The sequence below is a fragment of the Heptranchias perlo genome, chromosome 3 (assembly GCF_035084215.1).
Source record: "Heptranchias perlo isolate sHepPer1 chromosome 3, sHepPer1.hap1, whole genome shotgun sequence".
Taxonomy (NCBI): domain Eukaryota; kingdom Metazoa; phylum Chordata; class Chondrichthyes; order Hexanchiformes; family Hexanchidae; genus Heptranchias; species Heptranchias perlo.
This window is the reverse complement of record NC_090327.1, coordinates 118040899-118060339: the sequence shown is the minus strand read 5'-3', so window position 1 is coordinate 118060339 and position 19441 is coordinate 118040899. Positions and strand designations below refer to the sequence as shown.

General features: G+C 40.3%; 1 protein-coding gene across 2 annotated transcripts in view; it reads left to right on the top strand.

Annotated features, from left to right (window-relative positions):
- The window catches only part of ano10a (anoctamin 10a), an 82959-nt gene that overhangs the window by 53946 nt on the left and 9572 nt on the right, over positions 1–19441 (top strand). For both annotated transcript variants that reach the window (XM_067981709.1, XM_067981708.1), the window contains exons 11-12: positions 2619–2747; positions 12257–12373. In XM_067981709.1, coding sequence (XP_067837810.1) covers positions 2619–2747; positions 12257–12373 — 246 coding nt within the window. The remainder of the gene's footprint in view (positions 1–2618; positions 2748–12256; positions 12374–19441) is intronic.

Below are 19441 nucleotides of genomic sequence, written 5' to 3'. Positions count from 1 at the left end.
ATGTTCCCAGCACAGAAACAGGCCACTCAGCCCATCAACTCTGTGCCAGTGTTTTTCTTCAAATGACCCACCCTATATAATCCCATTTTCCTGCTTGCTCCTCATATCCTTCAATATTCCTCTTTTTCAAGCAACTATGCTGTTCCATTTTTAAAAAAAAAATGATGGATTCTGCTTCTGTTATGATCGTGTTTAACGACTTGCAACAGTGATAGATTGGTCAGTGAGAGGGTACGGATTTAAGATAATCACAAAGAAATATAAAGGAGGATAGGAAAAAATTCTTTACGTCCGTGTGGTCAGAATGTGGAACTCTCTGCCGTAAGCTGTTGAATTGATTTGCCACACACTTACCACAACCCCAGCTAATACCAGCGAACTTACCACAGACCAGGGATTGAAATTGGGACTTTCCTCATCTGTATGGCTGAGTATGTAAGCTGATGAGATTTTTGGGAACTGGACAAATATAACGTTGTACTGTTATACACACCTGTCTAAGATGGAGGCCAGTGAATTTTGAATGAAAGTATTATGGAAACTGATCCTTGCAACAAGGTTATGCTTGCGTGAGCTAATCACCTAATTGAGGATGTGCCTTGATGGTGCAGGTACCAGCGTTCTTATTTGTGTTGTGCTTGTGTAAACTAATTGCCCAGTTTAGATTAGAACTCATGTAGAATTAGAATCAGACCTGTGTACAATTGGATTTACCTGGTTGGACAGCAATTAACTCCAGGAAGAAAGTGAAGTGTGATAACAACGACGACTTGCATTTATACGGCGCCTTTAACGTCCCAAGGCGCTTCCCAGGAGCGGAATCAGACAAAATTTGACACCGAGCCACGTAAGGAGATGTTAGGACAGGGTGACCAAAAGTTTGGTCAGAGGTAGGTTTTAAGGAGCGTCTTAAAGGAGGAGAGAGAGATAATAGGAATAGGAATTGCTATGATAAAAGTAGAGTGTGCCAGGATCCAGGATGGATCGAAGTTGTAGGCACAGCATTTGCTGCACATTCCCAACTTAAATGTAGCTGCCATTTTTATAGACCCAAATGCATTACTATTTATGCATATGCCTTCTAATATTCAGGGTTTATAAGAGCCACAACTTTGTAGCTTTCAAGTTGGGACCTAAATTGGGACAGTTCTCTTTAGCAACAAACAATCAATAATAATCACAAACCTGAAAAATAACTTCAAATTGAGCCTCCTGCAACAAGCTTTTTTTTTTAAAAAAGAGTTTTAATGTTTTAATTTGTCCCTGTGCAATTCACAAGAATTTCTATTATGCTGAGAATATCCAGGGTCTATTTATACAAATGATGCTGTGTAACATGACAGCAGGAACCTAATGCATATGCTAATGTGTGGAAACATAGGCCCTGCATTCAATGTGCTAATAAATTCAGTATCTTTTAGCTTTGGTTATAATCTTGAAGCCTTGGAACTTTGAACCTTCATTCTGTGAAACATGCATATATTTTAAAAAGTTGATTTAAGAGTTGGATGTAGTAATATGGCTTTCAAAGTACTTATGTGCTGTGGGGAAAGCTTTCTTCTCTTGTCCTAGCAATGATTGATGACCAGTTTTTGCAAGAGCAAGGTTAATGTAAACTTAAAAAATAAATTCTTGGTAAAGATCCTAGTAGTGGAACAAACTATCTTCAATATTAAATTTATTAAAGAACTGAGTTGGTCCTGTTGGTGTTACTTGTTAGATTATTCAAATTTGAGGATTATGAACTTTCGTTGAGTCTTGAGCTTAAATTACAAGCCAAACTTTAAAATGAGAGACTCCACCACCAAAAGTCTCTGCTACAACTGTGTTCAATGCACATAAACAGATGTATATTGACCTGGGAGACAGACACCAGTAATTTCATTAACCTGGAGCACTTCTATCTTGAATGGTCCCGGGATCTACTCACGGAGCTGATAAAACCAAAGTCCTCGCTGTACGTGACTACTGTCACATCTACCCGTTACATGATTATACTAAAACTAATAAGCGCACCTATACCTTTTATATGTAACGGGTCGATTCAAAAGCAAAATACTGCGGATGCTGGAAATCTGAAATAAAAACAGAGAATGCTGGAAATACTCGGCAAGTCAGGCAGCATCTGTGGAGAGAGAAACAGAGTTAACGTTTTAGGTCGATGACCCTTCGTCAGAACTTCGTCGATTCAAGGTTGGCATTTGCAGGTAGATACAAGGGTGGCATGTAGCAGGTCGATAGGTCGGGCATGTAATGTAGATGTAAGATTGGACAGAAATTCTGTAGTTTTGGTTGATCAGGTTTTTTTGGAGGGGGGTGGGGGTGCAGGATGGAGAATTTTCACAGAAATTTCTGTCGGGATTTAAAGTTAGAAGAAATTTATTAGTTCCTTTTGAGTGCTTGATTATCTTTAAGTATTTATTATACCGAAAATTTTTGTGTGTAGGATTCATTTTTGGACAAACTTTAAAGCTAATCCTCACGGAATTTTCATTATTTTAACTCGCTAACTGATGCTAGTCCATGTGATCTCGAAGTAACTTGAATAAATCTGTTTTCTGATTTATTATTACCAGATTTTATTGAGCAAAACCCTACGTACTTTTCTTTTTATATAGCTGGCTTTCGAAATTATGGGAGTTATATCAGTGATGACCAACTGTGCACTGATTGGACTCTCACCCCAAGTGAAGGGCCTTTTCCAGGAAAACAATATAGAGCTTGTCCTGTTAGTCGTGGGTATTGAGGTAAGCTAAACATTTGCACCTATTGGACTTTAATAGGATTTAATATCAATTATGTATTAACTGAGGAATCTTTCCCTTCCTCATGTTTAATCTTGTAACGTACTTGTGTAAGAATTAGTTGGCCTTCACATTGAACAGTTGGTTTTATTTGATGCGTGTCATCCTGTCAGCAAGGTACAATACTTTCCATTTATGCACAGTCATGTATTGTCTGAACCTGATCTGTTTCATTTGCAAAACTGATGGGGGGGAAAAAAAAATCTTGTTTCAGATGATGAGTTGCAGGTTTATGTAGAGCAAATTAAACAATTTATCTGAGATTTTTTTTTGATTAGTTACTTTGGGATTGCGGGAAATCAGTTGACAATTAAACACATAACTCCTTTGTCATGTCTCAGAATAGTCTTTTGCCACAGACCTACTAGATACATCGTGATAGGATTTTATTTACCAAATACACTATCAGAAGCAGTGGACAAAATACCAGTGGTACAAGCCAAACTACAATAAGTCAAGGAGATGAACTTAATGGAATTAATATACGTTTTTAAAAAATGATAACTGAGAAAGTAATAGGGCATCAGGTAGATAACTTTCCTGGACCCGATGGTTTCCACCCTAGGGTATTAAAAGAAACAGGTGGGGAAATTGCGGATGCATTAGTCATAATTTTCGAAAGTGCTCTAGATTCAGGAATTGTGCCTTTTAGATTGGAAAATTACAAATGTTACTCTATTATTTAAGACAGGAGAGAGGGACAAAAGAGGCAACTACAGACCTGTCCGTTTAATGTCAGCTGTGGGGAAGTTACTGGAATTTATCAGAGATAGTGACTGAGCACTTGGACAAGTATGAGCTGATCAGGAAGTCAGCCTGGATTTGTGGTAGATCATGTCTGACTAATCTAAATGTTTTGAGGAGGTCTTTATCTGCATGCACGGAGCATTCATAACAAGATGGATGAATTAATTGCACAAAGAGATAAATGGATTTGACCTAACAGCTGTTAGAGATATGGTTGCAAAATGACCAAGGTCAGGAGCTAAATATTCCAGGGTACATGACATTTAGATAAGACAGGCAGAATGGAAAAGGGGTGTAACCCTAATATAAAGGATGACATAAGGACAGTGGTGAGAAAGGATCTTGGCTTGGAAGATCAGGAAGTAGGGTGGAAATTAGAAATGACAAGGGGCAGAAAACACTGGTGGGAGTAGTTTATCGGCCCCCAAATAGTGGCAATACTGTTGGAAAGAGTATTAATCGTGAAATAATAGGAGCTTGTAACAAACGAAGTGTAGTCATCATGGGGGACTTTAATCTGCCTATAGACCGGGCAAATCAAATTGGCAAAGGTAGTCTGGAGGACGAGTTCATGGAATGCATTTGAGATGTTTCCTAGAGCAATACATCATGGAATCAACCAGGGAATAGGCTATTTTAGATCTTGTATTATGTAATGAGATAGGGTTAATTAGTAATCTCACAGTAAAAGAACCTCTGGGGAAGAGTGATCATAACATGATAGAATTTCACATTGAGTTTGAAAGTAACATACTTAAGTCAGAAACTAGAGTCTTAAGTTTAAGTAAAGCCAATTACGTAGGTATGAGGGGTGAGTTGTCAAAGGTAGATTGGGAAATTAAATTAAAGGGTTTGACAGTTGAAAAGCAATGGCAAACGTTTAAAGAAATATTTTGATATTCTCAACAAATATACATTCCATTGATAAATAAACATTCCACAGGAAAAGTGATCCACCCGTGGCTAACTAAAGAAATTAAGGAGAGTATTAGATTAAAAGAAGAGGCTTATAATGTTGCCAAGAAGCGTAATAAGCCTGGGAATTGGGCGAGTTTTAGAAACCAGCAAAGGACAACCAAAAAATTGATGATAAGGGAGAAAATAGAATATGAAAGTAAACTAGCAAGAAATATAAAAATGGATTGTAAGAGCTTCTACAAGTATGTAAAAAGGAAGAGAGTAGCAAAAGTAAACATGGGTCCCTTAGAGGCTGAGACAGGGGAAATTATAATGGGGAATCAGGAAATGACAGATGTGTTAAACAAATACTTTGTATCTGTCTTCACAGTAGAAGACCAAAAATAGTAGGGAACCAAGGGGTAAATGAGAATGAGGAACTTAAAACAATTAATATCACGAGAGAAAAAGTACTGGACAAACTAATGGGACTAAAAGCCAACAAATCCCCTGGACCTGATGGCCTACATCCTAGGGTTCTTAAAGACGTGGCTGCAAAGATAGCAAATGCATTGGTTGTGATCTTCCAAAATTGTCTAGATTCTGGAACGGTCCCAGTGGACTGGAAGGTAGCAAATGTAACCCCACTATTCAAGAAGGGAGGGGGAAGAGTAAACAGGGAACTACAGGCCAGTTAGCCTGACACCAGTCGTCGGGAAAATGCTGAAATCTATTATTAAAGAAGTGGTAACGGCACTTAGAACATCATATGATTAGGCAGAGTCAACATGGTTTTATGAAAGGGAAATAGTGTTTGACAAATTTTTAGAGTCTTTTGAGGATGTAACGAGCAGGATAGATAAAGGGGAACCAGTGGATGTAGTATATTTGGATTTTCAAAAGGCTAAGGCTGCGATAAGGTGCCACGTAAAAGGTTGTTACAAGGTAAGGACTCATGGGGTTGGGGGTAATATATTATCATGGATAGAGGATTGGCTAAAGAACAGAAAACAGAGTAGGGATAAACGGGTCATTCTCAGGTTGGCAGGCTGTAACTAGTGGGGTCCTGCCAGGATTGGTGCTTGGGCCTCGGCTATTTACAATCTATATTAATGACTCAGATGAAGGGACCAAATGTAACGTGTCCAAGTTTGCTAACGATACAAAGCTAGGTGGGAAAGTAAACTGTGAGGAGGACACTGAGTCTGCAAAGAGATATAGACAGATTAAGTGAGTGGGCAAGAAGGTGGCAGATGGAGTATAATGTGGGGAAATGTGAGGTTATTCACTTTGGTGGGAAGAATAGAAAAACAGAATATTTTTTAAATGGTGAGAAACTATTAAATGTTGGTGTTCAGAGAGACTTGGGTGTCCTCGTACAAGAAACACAAAGTTAGTAGGCAGGTACAGCAAGCAATTAGGAAAGCAAATGGCACGTTGGCCTTTATTGCAAGGGGGTTGGAGTACAAGAGTAAGGAAGTTTTACTACTTTTGTACAGGGTTTTTGGTGAGACCTCACCTGGAGTACTGCGTACAGTTTTGGTTTCCTTATCTAAGGAAGGATATGTTTGCCTCGGAGGTGGTGCAACGAAGGTTCACTAGATTAATTCCTGGGCTTAGAGGGTTGTCCTGGGAGGAGAGGTTAAGTAGAATGGGCCTATAATCTCTGGAGTTTAGAAGAATGAGAGGTGATCTCATTGAAACATAAGATTATGAGGGGGCTTGACAGAGTAGAGGCTGAGAGGTTGTTTCCCCTGGCTGGAGAGTCTAGAACTAGGGGGCATGGTCGCAGGATAAGGGGTTGGCCATTCAAGACTGAGATGAGGAGGAATTTCTTCACGCAGAGGGTTGTGAATCTTTGGAATTCTCTACCCAGAAGGCTGTGGATGCTGATTCATTGATTATATTCAAGGCTGAGATCGATAGATTTTTGGACTCTAGGGGAATCGAGGGATATGGGGATTGGGCAGAAAAGTAGAGTTGAGGTCAAAGATCAGCCATGATCTGATTGAATGGCGGAGCAGGCTCGAGGGGCCGTATGGCCTACTCCTGCTCCTATTTCTTATGTTCTTATGTTTAGGTCACTAACCAGGCTGACAGGTCAGGGGAGTGTCTATGGATGTGGTTTATATGGACTTCCCGGTCCAGATGGGATGCATCCTAGGTTGCTGAGGGAAGTAAGGTGGAAATTGCGGAGGTACTGGCCATAATCATCCAAACATCCTTAGATTTGGGGGTGGTGTCAGAGTACTGGAGAATTGCAAATATTGCACCCTTGTTCAAAAAAGGGTGTAAGGATAAACCCAGCAACTATAGGCCAGTCAGTTTAATCTCAGTGGTGGGGAAACTTTTAGAAACTATAATTTGGGACATAATTAACAGTCACTTGGACGAGTGTGGATTGATTAGGGAAAGCAAATCGTGTTTATCTAACTTGATCGTTTTTTGATGAGGTAACAGAGGGTCGATGAGGGCAATGCAGTTGATGTGTATATGGACTTTCAAAAGGCGTTTGATAAAGTGCCGCATGGTAGGCTTATCAAGATTGCGGCCCGTGGAATAAAGGGGGCAGTAGCAGCATGGATACAGAATTGGCTAAGGGACAGGAAACAGAGTAGTGGTGAACGGTTGTTTTTCGGACTGGAGGGCGGCGTACAGTGGTGTTCCCCAGGGTCAGTGCTGGGACCACTGCTTTTCTTGATACAAATGACTTGGACTTGGGTGTACAGAGCACAATTTCAAAATTTGCAGATGACACAAAACTTGGAAGGGTAGTAAACAGTGAGGAGGATAGTGATAGACTTCAATAGGATATAGACAGGCTGGTGGCATGGGCAGACACGTGGCAGATGAAATTTAACGCAGAAAAATATGAAGTGATACATTTTGGTAGGAAGAATGAGGAGAGGCAATATAAACTTGAGGGCACAACTCTAAAAGGGGTGCAGGAACAGAGAGATCTGGAGATATATGTGCACAAATCGTTGAAGGTGGCAGGGCAGGTTGAGAAAGTGGTTAAAAAGGCATATGGGATCCTGGGCTTTATAAGTAGAGGCATAGAGTACAAAAGTATGGAAGTCATGATGAACCTTTATGAAACACTGGTTCGGCCACAACTGGAGTATTATGTCCAGTTCTGGGCACCGCACTTCAGGAAAGATGTGAAGGCCTTAGAGAGGGGGCAGAAGAGATTTACTAGGATGATTCCAGGGATGAGGGACTTTAGTTATGTGGATAGACTGGAGAAGCTGGGGTTGTTCTCCTTGGAATAGAGATGGTTGCAAAGAGATTTAATAGAGGTATTCAAAATCATGAAGGGTCTGGACAGAGTAGATAGAGAGAAACTGTTCCCATTGGCGGAAGGGTCAAGGACCAGAGGATATAGGTTTAAGGTGATTGGCAAAAGAACCAAAGGTGACTTGAGGAAAAACTATTTTACACAGCGACTGGTTATGATCTGGAATGCACTGCCCGAGGGGGTGGTGGAGGCAGATTCAATCATGGCCCTCAAAAGGGAACTGGATAAGTACTTGAAAGAAAAAAATTTGCAGGGCTACGGGGAAAGGGCAGGGGAGTGGGACTAGCTGGATTGCTCTTGCAAAGAGCCGGCTCGGACTCGATAGGCTGAATGGCCTCCTTCCATGCTGTAACCTTTCTATGATTCTATGAATTTGATACGGTTCCGCACAAGAAATTATTAGCAAAAATGAGAGTGCATGGAATTGGAGGTAGCCTTGTGACATGGCTTGGCAGTTGGGTGGGAGGTAGGAAACAGAGTCGGGATAAAGGGAATGTACTCTGATTGGCAGAACGCGATAAGTAGTGTTCCCCAAGGAATCTGTACTGGGGCCTCAGCTTTTCACCATATATATCAATGAATTGGATGAAGGAATAGAGAGAATTGTGCATGTAAGTTTGCAGATGACACTAAATTAGGGGGCACAGTAAGTTTTGTAGATGGGAGCAGCAAGTTACAAAGGGACATGGACAGATTAAGTGAGTGGGCAAAACTGTGGCAAATGGAGTTCAGTGCGGGGAAGTGTGAGGTCATCTAATTTGGATCCAAGAAAGACAAATAGGAATATTTTCTTAATGGCCAGAGACTAAAAACTGGAGGAATTTGGGTGTTCGGAACAGTACAAGCTAGTGTATGGATACAAAAAGTAATCAAAAGGGCCAATGGAATGTTGGCCTTTATCTCAAGGGGGTTGGATTACACTGAGGAGAAAGTTATCTTCAGTTGTTTAGAGCCTTGTTCAGACCCCACCTGGAGTACTGCGTTCAGTTCTGGGCACCGTACCTCAGGAAGGATATATTGGCCTTGGAGGAGATGCACCACAGATTCACCAGAATGATACCAGAACTTAAAGGGTTAAATTATGAAGACAGGTTGCATAAACTTGGGTTATAATCCCTATGGAAGGTTAGGAGTGATCCAGTCGAGGTGTTTAAATTGATAGAGAAACTATTTCTTCTGGTGGGGGAATCCAGAACAAGGGGGCACAATCTTAAAATTAGAGCTAGGCCATTCAGAAGTGAAATCAGGAAGCACTTCTTCACACAAACAGTAGCGGAAATGTGGAATTCTCTTCCCCCAAAAGGCTATGGCTGCTGGGTCAATTAAATTTTTCAAGACTGAGATCAACAGATTTTTATTAGGCAAGGGTATCGAGGGATATGGATCAAAGGCAGGTAAATGGAGTTGAGGTACAGATCAGCTATAATCTAATTGAATGGTGATACAGGTTTGAGGGGCTGAATGGCCTCCATGTTCCCTTGCCACCGATTTTATCACCCTCCCTGGACACTGTCTCAGGCTGAACGAAAATGTTCACAGCCTCAGAAGGGATGTTAAACCGTCTGCCCCCTCAGATGGACATAAAAGATCCTACGGAACTATTCAAAAAAGAGCAGCAGAGTTTTTCCGGTGTCCTGGCCAATATTTATCCCTCAACCAACATCACCAAAATCACATTAATCGCTTTACTGTTTGTGGGATCTTGCTGTGCACAAATTGGCTGTCATATTTGCCTACATTACAACAGTGCCTACACTTCAAAAGTACTTCATTGACTGCAAAGCAGTTTGGGACATCCTGAGGTTGTAAAAGGCACTATATAAAACACAATATTTTTTCAAACTAAATAGGTCTGAAACTGTAGTGCATTGAAACTTTAGTACCATTAAGGATACTGGGGCCCCTACCATGATCTGACGTGGTACTAAATTCAAAAAAACACAATTTAGTCAGATGCAATCAACCCTCCCAGTTATAATAATTCTTGTTATTGTTTACTCAGTAGCATGTTAACTCCAGCAGGGGGTGTAGTGGGACCACAACAATAAAACAATAACTAGATGGTCTTATGAAACATTAAAGTACTAACTTTTTTCCATGTCAAAACCTGACAGACTTTTATTAAACATTTATTTTGGAGTAGATTTAAGAAAATACTATTTTGCATACATTAGCAAGCCATAAATATTGATTAATTTTTAATTTCATGTAATCAAAACTTAAAGGTTGTTCTACTGTTTTTCTGCTCATCATAAATGATAAAAATGGTAAATTATGCAATTAATACTTTTTTCCCTTGATTGATCTCTCTGCCCCTCCGCTTGCTAGTCCCTCTTTCCACCATTTACCTACCTGCCTATGTGTCTCCTCCACCTATGTAGATCTATCTCTATCGAACCGTCTAGCTAGCCATATCAATCTGTAACTCTCGATCTATCAATCTATTGGTCCATCTATATCTATATCCATTTCCATCTTGTCTGAGCCTGAAAATTGTGGGTTCAAGCTTCACTCCAGTATTTGCGCACACAATCTAGGCCAATACCTCACTGTAGACTTGAGGGGGGTGCTGCACTGTTGAAAGTGCTGTCTTTTGGATGAGACATTAAATGGTAAACCCCTGATCAGGTGTATGTGAAAGATCCCATGACACCACTTAAAGCTAAGAAGAGTTCTCCTGGCGTCCTGGCTAACTTTCATCCCTCAATAAATACCACTCAAACAGATTGATTGGTCATTTGCTATTTGTGGGTTTTTCGCCTGCATCATTTTCATAGGAGTGAGCTTAGGGACAAATCTTTTTGTTTTAGTTTTTTGGTCTTAGCATGTGCATAATGATGACTTGCCACATACTTGCAGGCTGCACCTATCAGCAAGGACAGCCTGGTTCCCTAATGGACATACACAATGTCCTTCACTCAGCTATTGAATGGTTAGAGCACTTAGTCTAACACGTTGGTCTTGAAAGTCCATGTAAATGCAATTGCAATAAAAAAATAAATTGCAACGGCCTTGCATGCTGACAAGGTGCCAATTACCCACCCATGTCTTAACAAATGCAGTTGGACACCCCTGGTAATAAACAGCATTTCTACATCCTTTTTATTCTTTGATGTGCCATAGGAATTTGGAGACACAAGTGATATCTTTATGAATGTTGACAGACTGACCTTTTAAAATTTCTGGCTGATTTTTTTCATTCATGCAGAAAGTAAATTCATTAGCCAAGGAATATTAAAGTTAGCACTCTTTACAGATGACATTCTTGTAGACAGGAGAACAGGGTCTATCATAGTTTACATACTTTTGGAATCCTTCAGGGTGCTGAAGTCATTGTGACGGTCCTGTTTACTCAGCGAGCACAGAAAGGTCTTCATGATCTGAGAATACATAACCTCCCTATTATGAGAGCCTTTAGTATTTATTAAAGAAAAATTTTAAACAGTTTGAGGAAAAGGAATCGAACTGAGTGGACAGAAGGAGGCCATTCAGCCCTTCAATTAGATCATGGCGGATCTGTACCTCAACTCCATTTATTCGCCTTTGCTCCATTTCCCTTGATATCCTTAACCTAACAAAAATCTATCGATCTCAGTCTTGAAAATTTCAGTTGACGCCCTGCATCTACAGCCTTTTGGGGGAGGGAGTTCCAGATTTCCACTACCCTTTGTGTGAAGATGTGCTTCCTGATTTCACTCCTGAATGGCCTGGCTCTAATTTTAAGGTTATGTCCTCTTGTTCTGGACTCCCCCACTAGAGGAAATAGTTTTTCTGCATCTACCGTATGGAATCCCTTAATCGTTTTATAGGTCTTGATTAAATCACCCCTGAACCTGGATAGTTCTTTTAGAGACTGGGTACAGATGGAATTGGCTAATGGGCTAGCCTTTGTGGTGTAAGGTTTTATGAAATGTTGGAAGTGTGGAAAGGATTGTGAAGATAACTGTGAATACATTTTACAGGTGCTTACCCTGAGACTTACAGTCTGAGGTTTGTAATAAATTAAAGGCCACTACTTCTTTCATTCTAGAGAAAAGACCTAGAATGTGCTCTTAAACATCCTGTTGGAAAGTTCCTGATGTGAAAGGACAGCACTTCAGTACAAAGTGTTGGTGTTTAATTGTAGCGGTACCGGTAGAAATCCACCGAGTTAATAAAGATTTAATTTCAGAATGCACTCCAGTGTGTTGAGATTTGGGGATATTTGGTTCAAGACATATCCTAAATGAAAGAACGGCGAGGAGAGAAGGAAGATTCTTAGGGTCCCATTTAGGTCTATAAGTGGTTAACTGTAAATGTTGGAAGTATTGGAGCCTCTGCATGGCAGATATGTCTCCCAAGGAATAATTTTTGTAGGTATAGGTATCTCCTCCACGTTGGACATTATGGGATGTATTGTAGTATGCAATATATGTACAATTTTTTGTAAAACTTGAAATTTTGAGTATTTCCATTAATTATAATGTTGCGATGTTGAATAATCTCATGTTCTCTGTTTTATGTTTTGCAGCATATCCTGTTGGCTCTGAAATTTATCCTGGCATTTGCCATCTCCGATATACCAAGTGATATTCATAATAAACTAGCCAGGCTGGAATTCGAGTCAATAGAGGCCCTCAAACAAAAGGTAGAGGAGATTTGTTTAAGATAGCTAATGATAAATTAGCAATTTAAGATTTGAAAAGTAATTTATCCTCGTGAATTTCTAAAACATGGATGTGAGGGACATTTTAAGGGAATTTCTGCAGTCTCTCTCCACTATACCATAGCTAACTAGACCAGTTATTCAGATAAAGCACAAATGCTTAACTTTATCTTTGTACTTTTAACTGATTAACTGGTTTAGTTAGGCATAGTACAATAGAAAAAAGATTGCATTTATTAAAATAATATTAAGATAATTTTACTTGTCCAAATATATCTAATGAGTCTTCAATTTTTGTGTTCTCGTTATTTTAATGCTCGTTGGATTCACTTGATTAGCAAGCTACTGGTATACACAGTGAATTTATAATGTTTAAAAAGCTGCTAATTTGTTAAATTATGGTTGAAAGCCAAAGTAACTTGCAGTTTGGAGGGCCACTGTCCTGTAGATGATGATGGTGTTGGTCGTGATCTATGTATGTTATATGAAAGAAAATTGAGGATGTCATCCTTCATACAACCCAGTACGTGGAAAAAGTTTATGCAACCAGGTTAAATTTCACAAATAGCTCATGCATGGGGTCAGAATTTCAAAGAACCTGGAAGCTAAAGAGCAAACAACAGTTTCATAACATCCAAAAACATTTTATTAATTACATACATATCTTACAAAAAAGAATAGCGTTTGGTAACAGAGATCTTATTCACCAGAGATTGTGTAAAATAGAGTCTTCATTGCTGACAGCAAATAGGCAAGTAACACTGGAGAGGAATATTCTGTAAGTGATTAATAGCTAAATATCCTTTGGTAGTTTTCAGTTTATATTTTTGCAATAAACAATGACACTGGTGCATATCAGTGAAGGACCACAACTGACTTTCAACTGAATCTATTTGTTTTTTATTTTACATTCAGTCATTTTCTTTCAAAGCTGGCAAAAGTAGGTCATCTATTTAGTAGTCTTACCACAGGCAGAGCTGCATAGCAACACCTGTGATCGAAGTGATGTTTATTATCTCACTCTGCCACTCTGCTAATTCTGTTACATGTCAGTGATCTTGCTAAAAATGGGGGGGGGGGGGAATCCATATTGCAGCTGTAAGTCATTTTGTTTGAAAGTTGATCTTTCATAATATAACAGTAGGTACAGCACAGGAGGAGGCCATTCGGCCCATCATGCCTGTGCCGGCTCCTTGAAAGAACTATTCAATTAATCTCTTTCCCCATAGCCCTGTAAATTTTTTCCCTTCAAGTTTTTATCCAGTTCGCTTTTGGAAGTTATTATTGAATCTGCTTCCACCACCCTTTCAGGCGGTGCATTCCAGATCGTAACAACTCGCTGTGTTCAAAAAAAAAAGTGTTCCCTCATGTCGTCTCCAGCTCTTTTACCGATCATTTTAAATCTCTGTCCTCTGGTTACTGATTCTTCTGCCACTGGAAACAGTTTCTCATTTACTCTATCAAAACCATTCATGATTTTGAACACTTCTATCAAATCTCCCCTTAATCTTCTCCGTTCTAAGGAGAACAACCCCAGCTTCTCTAATCTCTCCACATAACTGGAGTCCCTCATCCCTGATACCATTCTAGTAAATCTCTTCTGCACCCTCGCTAAGGCCTTGACAGCCTTCCTAATGTGTGGTGCCCAGAATTGAACACAATGCTCCAGCTGAGGCCTAACCAGTGATTTATAAAGGTCCAGCCTAACTTCCTTGCTTTTATACTCTGTGCCTCTGTTAATAAAGCCCAGGATTCCATATGCCTTTTTAACAGCCTTCTCAACTTGTCCTGCCACCTTCACAGATTTGTGTATGTCCTTAGTAACATTCCAATTTCTAACCTCAAATTATTCCCTGCCCACATTTTCCTTGAACAGAAGGCATGAAGATAAATGACCTTCTCAACTAGAATCCAATGGCTCGCTGGTCTTTTGGAAAATATCAAAATTTTTATCATTTAGCATTTGCCTGTACTATAAATAGAAAATGTTCACTAAGGTGAATATTCCTCACCAACAACCTTTGGCAGGGGGATGGTGGGGGGGGGGGGGGGGGAGATGATTTAAAAAGTTATATTTTGCTTGACACTCAGTCTTTCTCTTTTGAAGGCTGGCAGCAATAGGCCACCCATTTAGCCGCATACCACACCTGGTTAGGAACATAGGAACAGGAGGAGGCCAATTAGCCCCTCGAGCCTGTTCCACCATTCAATTAGGTCAAGGTTGATCTGTACCTCAACTTCATTTCCCCACCTTTGCTCTATATCCCTTGATACCCTTACCCAACAAAAATCTATTGTTTTCAGTCTTGAAAGCTTCAATTGTCCCCCAGCATCAACAGCGTTTTGGGGGAGAGAGTTACAGATTTCCACTACCCTTTGTGCGATTTCAGTCCTGAATGGCCTGGCTCTAATTTTAAGATTATGCCCCCTTGTTCTGGTTTCCCCCACCGGAGGAAATAGTTTCTCCATATCTACCCTATTGAATCCTTTTATCACTGGTTACTTCGGAATTCAGCTTCACGTTTTGCTTTGCAAGATTTTAAACACATTCTCCAAAACCAAAGTCCTTATTTGAATGCTGTGGCAGCACATTCCAAAATATCAGCAGTTGTTTAGCAATAGTACTGATGAGCCAGCCCTGTAAGGACAAATTACCGTCCCAGGTCACGTTCACCAGGTAGAAAACTGCCAGGGATCGGACTCTTGGCTAGACTATCGAGGATTGGTTAAATGAGGCTGTGTCGAACTTTTTGGTGTTTTAAAACCAGACACATACAACCTTCACCAGTAGGCCAGGAATCAGATATGCCCAGACCACCAGGAGCTAGACACCTCCACTAGAGCAAGCCATGAATCAGATTGGATTCTCTACCATTACACTCTAACAAGGGGAAGATTGTCAGACTTGGGAATAAAGACGGCTGTCTAGATAGACCCCGCCCCCCCCCCACCCCTTTCAAAGGAGGCATTTTCTTGGATGTAGTCAGAAAGATAAGTTCAGGCTTGCAATAACCCATTCACAAGCTGCTGAGCAATTACTTTCACATGAAGGTGTACAAAATGACTCCTGTGTCAATATACAGAGTCCGTCATCAGTATAGTAAACCAATGCTGACATTGGGTACATCACCAAGGATGTTAAGAAATTGGAGTTTCTATATTGAAACTCCCATAATATGCCATTCTTGGAGGCTTGACTACTCTAAAAGGCTAAATTGTAATATTAGAGCTAGACTTCATTGATATTTAACTCTTTCTTGCAAGCATCGTCCACTGTCTTAGAGTGAAATGTGGCATAGTTCCTCTCGGAAGCTGCAACAGGTGGTTCAGGTCTCTGGAGGAACATACTGTTCACCAAAGGCTTGCTTTCCTCCCTCCTTTGTAATTAATGTACAAATCATCCACCTAAAGCATGTAATGGATGAGCTTTGGGGTGTCATTTTACAGTCATGAACTGTTAAATATTTGCGAACAGGATTAAAGGGTGCAGGGGCGAAAATAGACTAAGAGGACTAAATACAGCATTTCAAAATGACATTGTCTGAAGCACTTGAGACTTTCAACATGATGAGATGCTATTTAAATACTAGTATTAATTATTCATTACAAAGCCCTGGGCACTGGCATAATAAAACTACACATTATTTTGTTTCTCTCTGGTAAAGGTGCTGAGATACCAGATACTTGTGTAAAAGGTATTTGTAAATGAAGAGGATCAGACTTTCTGTAATGCTTTATAATTTAAGTCCAGCTACAGGATGAATGGAGATTAAAAATAACATAAACCTGCAGATCTCCTGTGACCTTTACAGTAAGTCGGAGGATACACTGTTTTATTTCAACAGGAGAATTATAGTATGACACACACATTACATATTGTGGAGATGCCGGTGATGGACTGGGGTTGACAATTGTAAACAATTTTACAACACCAAGTTATAGTCCAACAAATTTATTTTAAATTCCACAAGCTTTCGGAGGCTTCCTCCTTCCTCAGGTGAACGGTTCACCTGAGGAAGGAGGAAGCCTCCGAAAGCTTGTGGAATTTAAAATAAATTTGTTGGACTATAACTTGGTGTTGTAAAATTGTTTACAAACATTACATATTACCAGCAGATCTCCTGTGGCCTTGTAAATGGAAGTTGGGGAATATAGTATTTTATAATGGCAGGAGCATTATACCTTTAAAGATACAGAATATTATATAATGCTGCCGTTCATAGTGAGTCAGAGGATAGGCTGCTTAATAACAATAGGGGTGTTATCAGTAAAGTGTGATGGCAAAAGTGTTATAGCAAGTAAGTATGACCATGAAAGTATGCCGGATGGTTGTAATAACCCAACTGCTTCACCAACATCCTTCAGAGAAGGGAACATGCTGTCCTTACCCAGTCTGGGCCTACATGTGACTCCAGTCCCATGCTATGTGGTTGATTCTTAATGCCTTCAGGGAAACTAGGGATGGGCAATAAATGCCGGCCATGCCAGCGACGCCCACATCCCGAGAATGAATTTTTAAAAACGTGCAGGAAGTAGTTGCTATATGAAAGACTTTTAACATAGCTAGTTGATCCCAGTGATGTCACTAACAAACTAAATGAGAACAAATTGTTTCTTTGTGCCTGTGTCACTACTTGACATGAGTTTTATGTGTGCCCTGGTAGTTTATGCAGTGTTTTTTTTTTGAAAAAAAAGCTCTTTATTTTTAAATGTAATTGGGATATTGCAAATAAATTGCATTTTTAAAAAGTTTTTTGTTGGCATATGTTTTGAAAATTGCATCTTGCCTTTTTTAAACAATGGAGCCAAGAAACAGGGCCAACTGGGCCACCATATCCTTTTAATAGGCAAATCAGGCAGGAGCACTGGATGGGACCCAAAGAGAAGCCTATTCGTAGAATCTTGTAGCACAGAAGGAGGCCGTTCAGCCCATTGTGCCTCTGCCGGCTCTTTGAAAGAGCTATTTAATTAGTCCCACTCCCCTGCTCTTTCTCCACAGCCCTGCAAATTTTTCCTTTCTAATTATTTATCCAGTTCCCTTTTGAAAGTTACTATTGAATCTGCTTCCACCACCCTTTCAGGCAGAGCATTTCAGATCATGTAACTCGCTGCGTAAAATAATTTCTTCTCGTCTCCCCTCTGGTTCTTTTGCCAATTACCTTAAATCTGTGTGGTCTGGTCACCGACACTCCTGCCAGTTGAAACAGTTTCTCTAAAACCCTTCATAACATCTGATGAGCTCAAGTGTAGTACTCTTATAACAAGGAACAGAGATTTGACTTGTTTTATCATACTTGAATCTGTTTCCACATTTGACAAATAAATAATGGAGCTGGGGAGCCGGTACTGAGGCTGGACAAAACCACTATAGGCATGGAGAGGAAGGTGGAGTGGGCAATGGGGCCACCATGAGTGGGAAGCAGAAAAGGCAGATGGGGCTGCCATAAGCTGGGAGCAAGTAGTGGGTTTACAATGGGGGCTGCAGGGACGCATGTCTAATTGTTGGCTAATGAGGTCACAGGGAGCGTGAAAACAGTTTTAAAATGTAATGCAGCTTCAAAATTTTAAAATAAAATAATTTAAGTTGTTGCTTTCCCAGCTTAGATTTTCAGCCAGCATTCAGCGAGTCCGGGAAACTATAACCGTGTCAGGAGCGATTATATCGTGACAGCAAATATTGATATGATTTTGCCATTATAAAATCGTGACACCGGAAGTAAGTTTTTGTGGACAGGAAGTGTATGCCATATGCAAGATTTTTAATATACTATTATAGCCAAATCTATTCTATATTCAAAACCTTGGGTATGGTGCACACTTCATGTCCACAAAACTTTGTGTCCTGCGTCACAATTTTGAATAATGCTTTTTGTGTCATTAGAAATGTTTACATTTGGATTTTTAACGGGAAAACCCTATCTAAAGATGTAAACCTTTCCTAGCTTGTCACAATGCAGTTGTAGTCCTGCTACCGTTGGTGCTGCAGTGCGTCCATCTCCCCAGCTGCTGAGCCTGTGCCAGAAATGCCTGAAAAGCTCCTCTTCTGCTCCACTTCCTGCTTGTTCTCCCTTACTTGTCCTGGCCAATATTTATCCTTCAACCAACTTCACTAAAACAGATTATCTGGTCATTATAACATTGCTGTTTGTGGGAGCTTGCTGTGCACAAATTGGCTGCCACTTTTCTTACATTAGAACAGTTTCATTTCATTGGCTGTGAAGCGCTTTGGGATGTCCTGAGGTCGTGAAAGGCGCTATAGAAATGCAAGTCTTTTTTACAAATTGCCTGTACCATTGTGAATTAAACTTGACAACATTTACCATCCAAATTCTTTTTTCCTGTAGCTATATCCCAGCCCCACTAATATGAGTTTTCTTGAGCCCCATTGGCTTTGTCAGCCCAAGCCCATTTTGGCCATGGGGAATCTGTTAATGTGTGTAATATATGACTGGATACTTAGAATCTGAAAATTTAAAAAACAGTATCAGTAAAAGCTATCAGAATGTCATAAAAACCTGACTAGTTCAAGGATGTCCTTTAGGGAGGGAAATCTGCCATCTTTAACCAGTCTAATCTGTGACTCCAGTCCCACACCAACATGGTTGACTCTTAACTGCTGTCTGAAGTGGCCTAGCAAGGCCCTCAGTTGTATCAATCCAGGCTACAAGGAATAACGAGAATTGCCGCATGGACTGTAGCGGTTCAAGAAGGCCCACCACCCTTCTCAGGGCAACCAGGGATGGGCAATAAATGCTGGACTTGCCAGCGACACCCACATCCTGAGAATGAATTTTTAAAATGTACGTATCTAAATATGCACTAAACACTAGACATTTTTAATTGTATGGGTCAATTTGGCCGCCAAGTTATAAAAGGAGCCAAATCTGCTGGTGATGTTTCACTTTTGGTAGGGGCCCACTAGCCTCATCCCCAAACATGCACCCAACAGCCCATGTTCCTTCCCCCACCCACCTCTCTAGCGGAACCCAAGATGTGCCCATACCGCATGGGCGGCTGACCAAAACACAGGGAAAAGGTGACCACCCACCG